The sequence below is a fragment of the Chiloscyllium punctatum genome, chromosome 3, assembly GCF_047496795.1.
Source record: "Chiloscyllium punctatum isolate Juve2018m chromosome 3, sChiPun1.3, whole genome shotgun sequence".
NCBI classification, from domain to species: domain Eukaryota; kingdom Metazoa; phylum Chordata; class Chondrichthyes; order Orectolobiformes; family Hemiscylliidae; genus Chiloscyllium; species Chiloscyllium punctatum.
Window position 1 is genome coordinate 146,949,544 of NC_092741.1, and position 13,008 is coordinate 146,962,551.

Consider the following 13,008-nt stretch of genomic DNA (forward strand, 5'->3'; position numbering starts at 1 on the left):
TAAGAGCGGTGTATTAGTTCATACAAAATAATCCATACCATATGAAGTATTCAGGATTATTTTTTCCCCCTACACATGCCCACCTCATTTGAGAGGGTCAATTCTGCAGAACTAACCTTCCAGCACTGTCTTGTCAAAAATTATGCCTGAACAATCTTTCACAGTTTTATCACCCTTACAAAAGTGTTAAAAAAAAATCAATGGCATAATCACCAGAATTATTTACTATAAAGCCACTTGAAATTCCTTAGAATACTTGTTATACTCTGTGAATGACAAATCACCTTCTAGCATGTTCAAAGTGGAAAGGTTTTCAGAATAATGGCATCATTGGCATGAAGGAAATATTCAGGAAATATATTGAATTCCATCTCAAATTTAAACTGCCTGCAGATTCTAATACAGTAACTGAATATAAATACAGCAGTAACTTACATAATAGTGTTAGCTTTAATTAAAGTTTAAAAAAATTAAAACGTTTGCACCAAGATCAGTTATTTTCAATGTAAGTTATTCAAGTGCAAAACTTCAATTATATTGTTAATTTTGACTTAATACAATTTGCTGCAGGTTTGATAGAACAAATAAACTTTTGTTCTAGGAGATGAGACAAGCAAGTAAATACCACAATAAAATGGCACAGCCACATGACAATTCCTGTCAATTTCATTTTCTTGCAGGAGATAACATTGTGACTGATACAAAACTCCTGTTTCGCTAGTTCATAAAAACACTCTCTTTCCCCATTCTCTGACCATTCACTTCCCTATTCTTTGCACAGACTATATAATGCATACTCCATATTTGTCTTTGAATCATCATCAAATCCAGCAACCATTTCTTCCTTCTAATCCTTTCACCTGACCCAGAAACGAACTTGTCCAAGCCTGTACCTTTCATTTCCTAACTTGGCAGATAAAAAGCAAAATGATCAGTAACTTGCCATTAATCTACATAGGTTCTCTAACAAGATCTCTGTAAATTGTTCAATGTTGTGTTAACACATTCACTTTCATTTTGTAATCCATAATCAATAAAAAAAGATTTGTAGTCAGATTACAATTCTACTATAAATGCAACTCAACATGCAATAGGAAAATGGAAACATATTTAAATAACCAATTTTATATCATTTATTGTGTATTAAGAAGCTAAATTAATGAAGTTTAACTAGAATCTACATTGTGCTAAGCAGTAGACAGGAAGACTTTGTAAGCCATTTCACAGCACTGTTTTTGCTAGCTTTTATTTACTTTGAGCAAATGTTACAATGGAATGATGTTTTAAAAATTGGACTTGGAAACAGCAGAAGAAATTGATCATTAAGCTAGAATTGTGTGAGAGGGGAGTAAAGTGCAGCAAAACTTCAGTGGGCTCAATTTACAAGTAAATAAGCAGTATATAAGCAAATACAACTTCAATGCAGCATGCACCAAATGGGTTAGTACACAGCAATTAGACTCCTGTAATTAAGTACATTTCTAAGCAGTACATTACTCTCTCAAAAGCATAATTAGAATAACCCACTATATTATATAAAGCATAAAGCCACATAGGCTGAGTGATTTCTGCTAGTACCACTACATACTGTAGCCAACTAACAAAGAAAAACAGCTTATTAAAATCATGCAGGAATATATAACTAACTGGTTCTCAAAATCAGAGTGGAAAAAAATGATAGGAATCTAAATTTTATGTTCAAACCTATTGTAAGAAAAGACTTATTAACAGCAAAACTAAGTTTAGATGCATATTTACTGGGTGATTAGAAACTATATTTTGTATCTCATCAAAAGCTTTCATGTTGCTTTAATTAAATTTGTTAAATAATTTAAAAAGTTGTACAACAGTAAATGGTGAAGAGCAATAGATTCATTTTGCAAGCCTCATAACCCATTTTTCCACACTGATAATATGTATTTCTTTAAAATGGGCGCATTCTAAGAAATTAACTCAACAGAGTTAGAAATTCCAGTTGAAAGATCATGCATTGCATATTGTCATCCAAGTACCATCCAAGGGGCATGCAAGGAACAAAATGTTACTACCACTACTTAAAATGGTCTTAAAGACTGTCTTACGTACATCAACAAACTATTTATGCACAGCAGTGACCTGAATACTATACTTTTCCACATAAAATTAGAGAATTTAAAATGCACATAATTTCAGAAAAGTAGTTAGATTAATTCAAAGAGAAAATTGTGCTAATAAACAATAAGTTATGGACAAATTACATTATTTTGATTTACTCTAGGATCTACCATGTTGCAACCGATTTAGTCAGTTGTTTAAACTGCTTAAAATCATGTCCAATCACGGAGGAAATATTTCTAACTTTAGTGGATAGAAACTATTCTTAATTGGATGCAACTGAAGTGCGTTGTTCAGTAGATTCAGCAGCACAGAGCGTGAGATTAACTTGCTAGACCAAATGACCATAACCAACACCTTCACTGACTGTGTGTTTTGGATTCTTTTACTATTACAAACTCTATTGTTGTCCTTGGGTGCAGTGGCAACTGATCGTGGAAAAGATTAATAATATTTGAACAGATTTTGGCAAGTTGTAGTTTTGTAGATACCCAGATATACACCATTTCAGTTCCTTTCACACCCCAATTTCTCTATTCTACAGGCACATGCAGATTGGTTTTGTGGTAAAAGCCAAGCAAGAGTCTATTCTCACTTTCAAAGTCAAGAAAAAAATTTGGCCCTTGATCAAACTCTGTGCAAGTGAGAACTTTTAGAAGATTCCCCATTTGGTTCCTGAAAGAGAAAAAAGGGAAGAGATAGATGCACTATGTGGTGAATATTAAAAGCTACTGAGGGGAAATATGCCATCAACTTTGCTGCATGGGTAGAAGTGAATAATTTCCAGAAGTATTTCATTCCTCAACCACATTGTGTGTGAAGGATTTGATTTAAAACAGCTGAAGCTAGGCTTATAGTGTTCGTTGCTGCCCGGCAGTGCAACTTACTTTCAAAATCCAGGAAAAAATGTGGATAGTTTTCAATCTCCCTGGTTAGGACCTTAAGCAGATTACCCATCCCAGCAACCTGATTAAAATGGAACACAGTTTAAATGAACATTAATTAAAGTAGAACATTTAATATACGTAGCTGTGAATTTCAATTTAAAAACTGGAAGTAAATCATATAGTCAAAACATTTAACATCAAACATCTCTCATAAAGAATTATTTATCCTAGTTGCTTCCAACAGAGAGCTTATAATAAACACAAAAACTGTTCAAACTGTGTATCACTAGTTTAAAAACAATCATTGTTCAGATTCGTTTTTCAGATTATGGGAAGCCACATTTTCAAAATAAAATGAAACCACTCAGCAGAAAAATATCAAAGAGTATACAATAAAATACACGATTATGTCTGGCACGTTTTGAGAGAAACTGTGAATGAGACGTAGCAAAAATCAGGAATATTATACAAAATAAAATCACAAGCAGCCATCAAGAGGTTTGTGCAGTGGTTAGAAATAGTCCCATTAAACCTAAAGCATTGGTTGCTACTTCTCACCAATGGTAAGAATGGCAGCACAGGAAGAGACAGAGACTCAACGACAGAAAGCAAAAACAAAATGCTGCAGATGTTGGAAATATGAAATAAAAACAGAAAATTCTGGAAACACTCCGAAGGTCTACCAGTAGCTGGTGATAGTCCAACAGGTTTATTTGGAAGCACTAGCTTTTCAAACGATGCACCTTCATCAGGTGGTTGTAGAGAACAAGGCCATAATGCACAGAATGTATAGCCACAGTACAGTGTCATGGAGATGTAATGATACATTAAATCATTTTATATATAGTCTTTCATCTTTTATAATGGGATGCGTTGGTTTCTGTTCTTTGATATGAAATTCCCAGAACTTCTTTTAAATTACATTTTCAGGATATTTCTAGCTTTTCTAACAATAAGTGTCATCTCAGCTCAGGCTGAGGTATTAAGGTGTGAGGTGCGTGTCCCAATGTTGAGTCAAACTGGTTCTATTTCTAAAGTGGGATTTACAGAGTCATACATGGATTCATGCAGTTTATGAGCAAAATAAAATTTAATACTGCAAAAAGAAAAATTCACCCGATAAATTTATATGCGTTTGCATATAGGAGAGACAGAGCGGGTATGTACATGCATGTGTGTAAGCTTGGTGAAGTGGGTGAGTGTGTGTGTCATGGGGTATATACCTGTGAGAGGGGGCATGCGTGGGTGTGAGTAGGAGAAAGAGTTTGTGCGTGAGAGGGGGCCTGCGTGGGTGTGTGAGGGGTGTGAGTATGTAGGGATGCGAGAGAGAGAGCCCGCAAGAGCACAAGAGAATAGTACAGTGGGGTCACCTGTAGTGCGACGTGAACTCAAGATTCCGATTGAGGCCATTCCCATGGGTACTGAACTTGGCTATCAGCTTCTTCTTGGCCACTCTGCGTTGTTGCTTGTGCCAAAGTCTGCCTTGGAGGATGGTCACCCAAAAGGTCCTAGGCTGAATGTCCCGCACTACTGCTGAAGTGTTCCCTGACTGGGAGGGATTAGTCCTGCCTGGTGATTGTTCATCCATTGTCGTAGTGTCTGCTCAGTCTCGCCAATGTACCATGTCTCCGGGCATCTTTGCCTGCAGCGTAGGAGATAGACAACTTTGGCCAGGTCACATGAGTACTTGCTGCATACTTGGTGAGAAGTGTCCCACGTGTAATGGTGGCATCCGTGTCGACACTCTGACACGTCTTGAAGTGGCTGCCACGACAAGGCTGTATGGTTTTGTTGACCTGAAGGCCGGGCAGTTTACTGTGTACAATGATCTGTTTAAGGTTTGGTGATTGTTTAAAGGTGAGAAGTGGAGGCGTGGGCAAGGTCTTGATGAGGTGCTCATCCTCAATGTGTTGCAGGCTACAAAGAACATGGTACAGTTGTTCGGCTTCCGGGAAATACTGGACAACGAAGGGTACCCTATCTGTTGCAGCCTGTGTCTGTCTCCTGAGGTCATTATGGTTTCTCACTGTGGCACGTCAAAACTGGCAATCGATGAGTTGAGCATTGTACCCTGTTCTCATGAGGACATCCTTGAGCACTTTCAAGTATCTGTCACGTTCATCCTCATCCGAACAAATCCTGTGTGTGCAGAGGGCTTGTCTGTAGGGGATGGCTGTTTTGATAGGTTTTGAGTGGAAGCTAAAGAAGTGAAGCATCGTGAAGTTATCTGTGGGTTTGCGGTAGAGTGAGATACTGAGGTGCCCATCCTTGATGGAGATGCACGTATCCAAGAATGAGACAGATACTAAAGAGTAGTCCATGGTAAGTCTGATCATGGGATGAAACTTGCTGATACCACTGTGTTGTTGTTTCAGTGACTCCTCGCCATGGCTCTAGAGGAAGAAAATGTTGTCAACGTGTCTAGTGTAGTGATGGTTGGAGGTCCTGTGCAGAAAAGAAGGCTTGTTCAAACTGCATACAGTATCGATGAGGATGAGCACCCCACCAAGATCTCCCCTATGCCTCCACTCCTCACCTTTGAACAACCACCAAACCTTGAACAGATCACTGTACGCAGCAAACTGCCCAGCATTTAGGACAACACCACCGTACAACCCTATCACAGAAGCCACTGCAAAACGTGCCAGAGAGTCAACATGGATACCACCATTACACGTGGGGACACCTTGCGGCAAATACATGTGATTCAGCCACCATTGTCTACCTCATACCCTGCAGGCAAGAATGCCCTGCGACATGGTACATTGGTGAGACCAAGCAGACGCGATGATAACAGATGAATGGACACCGTGCAACAACCACCAGGCAGGCCTGTTCCTTGTTTGTGCGAAGATTTGTAGCTTGGGTGCTCGTTGTTGTGGTTGTGTTCGCCAAGCTGGGAAGTTGTGTTGCAAACGTTTCGTCCCCTGTCTAGGTGACATCCTCAGTGCTTGGGAGCCTCCTGTGAGGAGCTTCTGTGATCTTTTCTCCGGCATTTATAGTGGTTTGAATCTGCCGCTTCCGGTTGTCATTTCCAGCTGTCCGCTGCAGTGGCCAGTATATTGGGTCCAGGTCGATGTGCTTATTGATTGAATCTGTGGATGAGTGCCATTCCTCTAGGAATTCCCTGGCTGTTCTCTGTTTGGCTTGTCCTATAATAGTAGTGTTGTCCCAGTCGAATTCATGTTGCTGGTCATCTGCGTGTGTGGCTACTAAGGATAGCTGGTTGTGTCGTTTCGTGGCTAGTTGGTGTTCATGGATGCGGATCGTTAGCGGTCTTCCTGTTTGTCCTATGTAGTGTTTTGTGCAGTCCTTGCATGGGATTTTGTATACTACGTTGGTTTTGCTCATGCTGGGTATCGGGTCCTTTGTCTTGGTGAGTCGTTGTCTAAGAGTGGTTGCTGGTTTGTGTGCTATTATGAGTCCTAGTGGTCGTAGTAGTCTGGCCGCCAGTTCAGAAATGTTCTTGATGTATGGTAAAGTGGCTAGTCCTTTGAGTTGTGGCATGTCCTCATTCCGTTGTCTTTCAGCTGATGAAATTGCGGGGGTATCCATTTTTGGCGAATACATTGTAGAGGTGTTCTTCCTCTTTTTGTAGTTCTGGTGTGCTGCAGTGTGTTGTGGCCCTTTTGAACACAGTGTTTTGACACTGTAAGGACTGCACAAAAACACTACATAGGACAAACAGGAAGACAGCTAACGATCCGCATCCATAAACACCAACTAGCCATGAAATGACATGACCAGCTATCCTTAGTAGCCACACACGCAGATGACAAGCAACATGAGCTTGACTGGGACAACACTACTATTATAGGACAAGCCAAACAGAACAGCCAGGGAATTCCTAGAGGCATGGCACTCATCCACAGATTCAATCAACAAGCACATCGACCTGGACCCAATATACCGACCACTTCAGCGGACAGCTGGAACTGACAACTGGAAGCGGCAGATTCAAACCATTACAAATGCCGGAGAAAAGATCATAGAAGCCCTTCACAGGAGGCTCCCAAGCACTGAGGATGTCACCTAGACAGGGGACAAAATGTCTGCAACACAAATTCCCAGCTCGGCGAACACAACCACAACAGGACTGTTCCCTCTTAATCAGGGAACACTTCAGCGGTCTGGGACATTCGACCTCAGATCTTCGGATGACCATCCTCTAAGGCAGACTTCAGGACAAGCAACAACGCAGAGTGGTTGAGCAGAAGCGAATAGCCAAGTTCAGTATCCATGGGAATGGCCTCAATGGGACTTTGGGTTCGTATCACACTACAGGTGACCCCACTGCACTGCACGACACTCTCTCTCTCTCTCTCATACACATGCACATACACCCCTTTACACTCACCTCTCACAGGCATACACCCCATGACACTCATGCACACACTTAATCATGTTTACACATACACCATCACAAGCACTCTCACCCACACACACTCACTGTCTCTCCTACATGCACACAAAAAAGTTTATGGGGTGAATTTGTTTTTGCAGAATTACTTTTCAATTTGCTCAAAAACCACATGAATCCATGTAAGATTCTGTAAATCTCACTTTACAAACAGAACCAGTTTGACACAGCATTGGGACACAGACAGACCTCACACCTTAATGCATTGTCTGAGCTGAGATGGCACCTATCATTAGAACAGCTAGAAATGTTTTGAGAACGCAAGTTAAAAGTAGTTCTGGGATTTACATATCAAAGAACAGAAATTAGCTCATTCCGTTCTAAAAGATGAAAGACTGAATTTAAAAATGTCCCATGTATTATTACATCTCCATGACACTACAGTGGCTATAAATTCTGTGTCTTATTCTCCACAACCACCTGATGAAGGAGCAGCACTTTGAAAGCAAGTGCTTTCAAATAAACCGGTTGGACTATAACCTGGTGTTGTGTGATTTTTAACTCTGTTCACCCCAGTCCAACACTGGCACTTCCAAGTCACGGCTACGAACATCTGAGCAGAGAGAAACTGGGTTAGTGAACGGATATTTACATATTTGCATTTTGCCCGGTCAATATATTACCTATAGTAAGAGAAAAATGATGGTAGACCTGCAACTTTAACTACATGGCGGAAGACAGGTGGGAGACTGTATGAGAACCTTCGAAGGATTCGAACCTCAGCTTCCCAACGTGGTCATGCCCTTCTTTAACTTTTCACCCTTGGCATCTTGTACCCATTGCTCTCTCGGGGGCCTGTTAGCTGAGCTCCATCAATACCTTTGACAATCCTGATGTTAAGAGCATCCATAATCATCTCCTCTTTGTGAACTGACTGCAGTCACAATGATGAGCACCAGATTACTAGTCATGACTGGGACTAGAGAGCTGCCTTCAATCAGATTGCACAATAGCTCTTTAAGGGAAAAGCTCCTCTCTAGATCGGGATAGCAGATTTGATCTGAGGTAATTAAAAGGCCTTTGTAGTATTATATAGATATGGGGCAACCAGTATTGGCAATGTATTGTCCATCAACTTGTTAACTGACAGGGCAAGTAAAAACTCTGCCCAAGGTTTCACGACTTTCAGAATTTTTGAAGAATCATCGACAGAGAGGTCCTTGACCTGAAACAGTTGGTGGAATTTAAAAAATCCCGAAAAAGTTATGGCGAGATTTGTGGCAAAATCAGATGAGAAGTCCGGCAAGTCTCGTCTTGGCATTTGCAGCATCTTGCCTCCTTCTTAGCACTTTTCAAAAGTTGCATGGTGAATTGCTAATTCAGCATGACAATAGTTTGTTAAACAGTTTATTGATGTTGAAACATGCTTCAATAATGCACAGCCTCCTGTCTGACCAAACAGAGTGGATGTTGAGAAATCTTGATATGTCAATCAGAACACATCTGGAGGTCAGCTCACTGTTGGCTCCAAGGACCACTGTGTTAGACACTGGGTACCAACAGCTCAGCACATGCTCCATTGGCAGTCTCCACACACACCTCCCTCTCATGGCCATTGGCATCTGCCAGCCTCTGACAAGCATTACGGCATATTCTAATCTACTTACAGGATACTGCTGCATTATTATGTTGTGTTGTAGCTGCAGCAGCAACAATCATTGTAATGCTGCAGCAAGGGAATTGCCCTTAGGGACATGTACGCACCTCATTGGCTGGATCAGGCTGCATCTCTGCACTCTTCACTTGTTCTCATACGGATCATTCATTCTGATCTTACCTCAAAGCTCACAACATCCCTGTTTTGTAATGCTTGCCAATTTATGTTTATCCAGCTCAACCAGAGACAGTAGTTTAATATAATTTGCCTGATTTTTTAAAGCAGTCAAAGCCAGGAAGCTTCTCTCAGTCAAGTCAAGGGACACTGCCTTTGGGCAGATTCTGATACAGGGGCTTGAACACTGTCAGTTAGCCAAATTGACAGTCAGAGTCAGGATCTTCGTCACATAAGGATGAGGACCCGAATGTCAGGAAACCACCATCTGTCTTGACTCTTCCTACCCTATTCTGGGCTATTTTCTTCGTGGAATGAGAAAGTGGGTGGTGGTATAGGAGATGAAAGCAGTTGGTGCAGCTGGGGTGGTATCACAAGTGAATAACTAGGCAGCGCATGGGCATGCAGAGCTGGTGGTATTGGTATTGGGGTTGGGGTGAGTGAGAGTAAGGAAAAAGTTATAGTGAAGGTGGTAGACTATAAGCTTTGGTGAGAGTTGGATATAGTAACAAAGATAAGGGGAGATAACAGAGGGGATGGTGGCACTTATGTTGCTGGAGTGAGACCGACTAACCTAGGTGGCAAACTTGGATCAAGTTGGTCCTGAAGAAAGAGGAATCTGCGTGTATGTCTCCCTGTCCAGCAGGACCTCCAAGTCAGGACACTAATTTCCTCCTGTTTACAATTCCCAAGGCAAATGCCAGGAACCATGCAGAGCAACTTTGGATTATCAGTGCTTGTCTCGGTGCCCAATGGACTTGTAAAGATGGCGTGGGGAAAGATCAAAACCGAATCAGACATGAGGGATGCCACTGTAGTAGGGTAGGTAAATGTTAAGTTGCATTTGGTAAAATATGATGAGAAAACTCACGGCTTCTTGATGAAAATCCCTCCAAAACCTTAACACAGCTTGCACTTGACAAATAAAACATAAGATTCAGCCCATTTCTCTCTTTACAGATGCTGACAGATCTGCTGACTATTTCCAGAAGTTTCTGTTTGTAATAAATAAGACACAGTGGTATGTAATTCCTACAGAATCTAGGAAGATTTAAGATGATGCTAAATAGACAGGCACATATGCAGAAGTGCCAAAACCTCAAATTATTTGAGCACAAGATTTCAAACCAAAAGCTTAAGCTGGAAACAATTCAATATATCAAAAATGGCAGCGATCCTGGGAGCAACCCTGTTCTGACATCAAAGTCGAAAAGTGTGATGCTGGTAAAACACAACTGGCCAGACATAAGCATAAGCTCGTCATCGTCTCTCCTGCTCTTCACATGCGACCTGATTGGCCGAGCTTTTCTAGCACCACATTTTTTTGACTGATTCTCCAGCATCTGCAGTCCTCACTTTTTCCCTGTTCGGACATCAGTCCTAGCCTGGTGGGAGATAGGTGATTGACACAGAATTCCAAGGGTGATGAACTTCGAGCACGGATCAGTACTTGGAGTTCCAATATTGTGGCCATTACGGAGACTTGGATATCAGAGGGGCAGCAATGATTATTGGATGTTCCGGAGTTTAGATGTTTTAAAAGGAATAGGGAGGACGGGAAAAGAGGTGGGAGAGTAGCATTGCTAATCAAGGATAGTATAACAGCTCCAAAAAGGGAGGTTGTCGAGATGGGTTTGTCTACTGAGTCAGTATGGGTGGAAGTCAGAAACAGGAAAGGAGCAGTCACTTTATTGGGAGCTTTCGATACACCATCCCCCAATAGCAACAGAAACATAGAAGAGCAGATTGGAAAGCAGATTTTGGAAAGGTGGAGAAGTAACAGAGTTGTCGATATGGGTGACTTCAACTTCCCTAATATTGAATGAAACCTTCTTAGTTCAAATAGTGTGGATGGAGCAGATTTTGTCAGGTGTGTCCAGGAAGGATTCCTGACTCAATATGTAGATAGGCTGACTGGAGGAGAGGCCATATTGGATTTGGTGCTTGGCAATGAACCTGGTCAGGTGTCAGATCTCTCAGCGTGGCAGCATTTCCGTGATAGTGATCACAACCCCCGACCTTTACTATAGTCATAGAGGGGGATAGGAGCAGATGGTATGGAAAAGTATTTAATTGGGGCAGGGGGAATTACAATGCTATTAGGCAGGAACTGTGGAGCATAAATTGGGAACAGATAATCTCAGAGAAATGCACAACAGAAATGTTGACATTGTTTAGGGAGCACTTTGTGAGTGCTGAATAAGATTGTCCAACTGAGGCAAGGAAAGGATGGTAGGGTGAAGGAACCTTGGATGACAAGTGATGTGGAACACCTCGTCAAGAGGAAGAAAGAAGCTTACTTAAGGTTGAAGAAGCAATGATCAGACAGGGCTCGAGAGTTACAAGGTAGCCAGGAAGGAACTGAAGAATGGACTTTGGAAAGCTAGAAGGAAGCATGAAAAAGCCTTGGCAGGCAGGATTAACAAAAACTCCAAGGCATTCTACACTTATGTATGAATAAAAGGATGACCAGAATGAGGATAGGCAGATCAGGGATAGTGGAGGGAACTTGTGTATGGAGTCAGAGGAAGTAGGAGAGGTCCTTAATCAATACTTTGCTTCAGTATTCACGCGTGAGAGGGACCTTGTTGTCTGTGAGGACGGTGTGAAACAAGCTGATACGCTCGAACAGGTTGATGTGAAGGAGGATGTGCTGGAAATTTGAAAAACATGAGGATGGATAAATTTCTCCAGGCCAGACCGGATATACCCAAAGGAAGTGAAGAAAGAGATTGTTGCACCTTTGTCAGTGATCGTTGCATCCTCAATATCCACTGGAGTAGTGCCAGATGATTGGAGAATGGCAAATGTTATTCCCTTCTTCAAGGAGGGAAATAGGGATAACCCTGGGAATTATAGATCAGTCAGTTTTACATCAGTGGTGGGCAAATTCGAGATGGCTCTGAGAGTCAGAATTTATGATTATTTGGAAAAACATAGCTTGATTAAATATAGTCAGTATGGCTTTTTGGGGGACAGCTCACAAGCCTTATTGAATTCTTTGAGGATGTGATAAAAGACATTGATGAAGTTAAAACAGTGGATGTGGTGTATATGGATTTTAGTAATGCATTTGATAAGGTTCCCCATGGCAGGCGCATTCAGAAAGTAAGGAGGCATGGAACACAGGGAGATCTGGCTGTCTGGATACAGAATTGGTTGACCCATTGAAGAAAGAGGGTGGTAGTGGATGGAAAGTATAGTAGGCTGTAATGGGACATTGATAGGATGCAGAGCTGGGCTGAGAAGTGGCAGTTGGAGTTCAACCTGGAAAAGTGTGAAGTGATTCATTTTGGAAGGTCATAGATCCCTCAAAGTTGCCACCCAAGTTGATAGGTTGTTAAAGCAGCATATGGTGTGTTGAGTTTCATTAGTAGGGGGACTGAGTTTCAGGGCTGTGAGGTTATGGTGTAGCTCTCTAAAGCCAAAGTTAGCCCACACTTGGAATATTGTCTTCAGTTTTGGTCGCCTCATTCTAGGAAGGATGTGGAAACTTTAGTGAGGATGCAGAGGAGATTTACCATGATGCTGCCTAGACTGGAGGGCATGTCTTATTGAGGGAGTTAGGGCTTTTCTCACTGGAGCGAAGAATGATGAGAGGGGACTTGATCGAGGTGTACAAGATGAAGATGATGAGAGGCATAGATAGAGTAGATAGCCAGAGACTTTTTTCCCAGGTGGAAATGGCTATCATGAGGGGGCATAATTTTAAGGTGATTGGAGGAAAGTTTTGGGGAAATGTCAGAGGTCAGTTCTTTACACAGAGTGGTGGGTGCATTGAATGCACTGCCAGCAGCGGTAGTACAGTCAGATACATTATGGACAGTTAAGCGATT

The 13,008-nt window shown here is 41.6% G+C and overlaps 1 protein-coding gene across 9 annotated transcripts in view; it reads right to left on the reverse strand.

Moving 5' to 3' along the window:
* LOC140466330 (CYFIP-related Rac1 interactor A) overlaps positions 1-13,008 on the reverse strand; it is a 214,683-nt gene that overhangs the window by 20,426 nt on the left and 181,249 nt on the right. For 4 of the 9 annotated variants that reach the window (XM_072561963.1, XM_072561965.1, XM_072561966.1 and 1 more), the window contains 2 exons: positions 2,982-3,060; positions 2,690-2,769 (listed from right to left, as the gene is read on the reverse strand). In XM_072561963.1, coding sequence (XP_072418064.1) covers positions 2,690-2,762 — 73 coding nt within the window. In that variant the 5' untranslated portion in view covers positions 2,763-2,769; positions 2,982-3,060. The remainder of the gene's footprint in view (positions 1-2,689; positions 2,770-2,981; positions 3,061-13,008) is intronic. The other 5 variants (XM_072561973.1, XM_072561968.1, XM_072561972.1 and 2 more) reach the window with 2 other exon arrangements.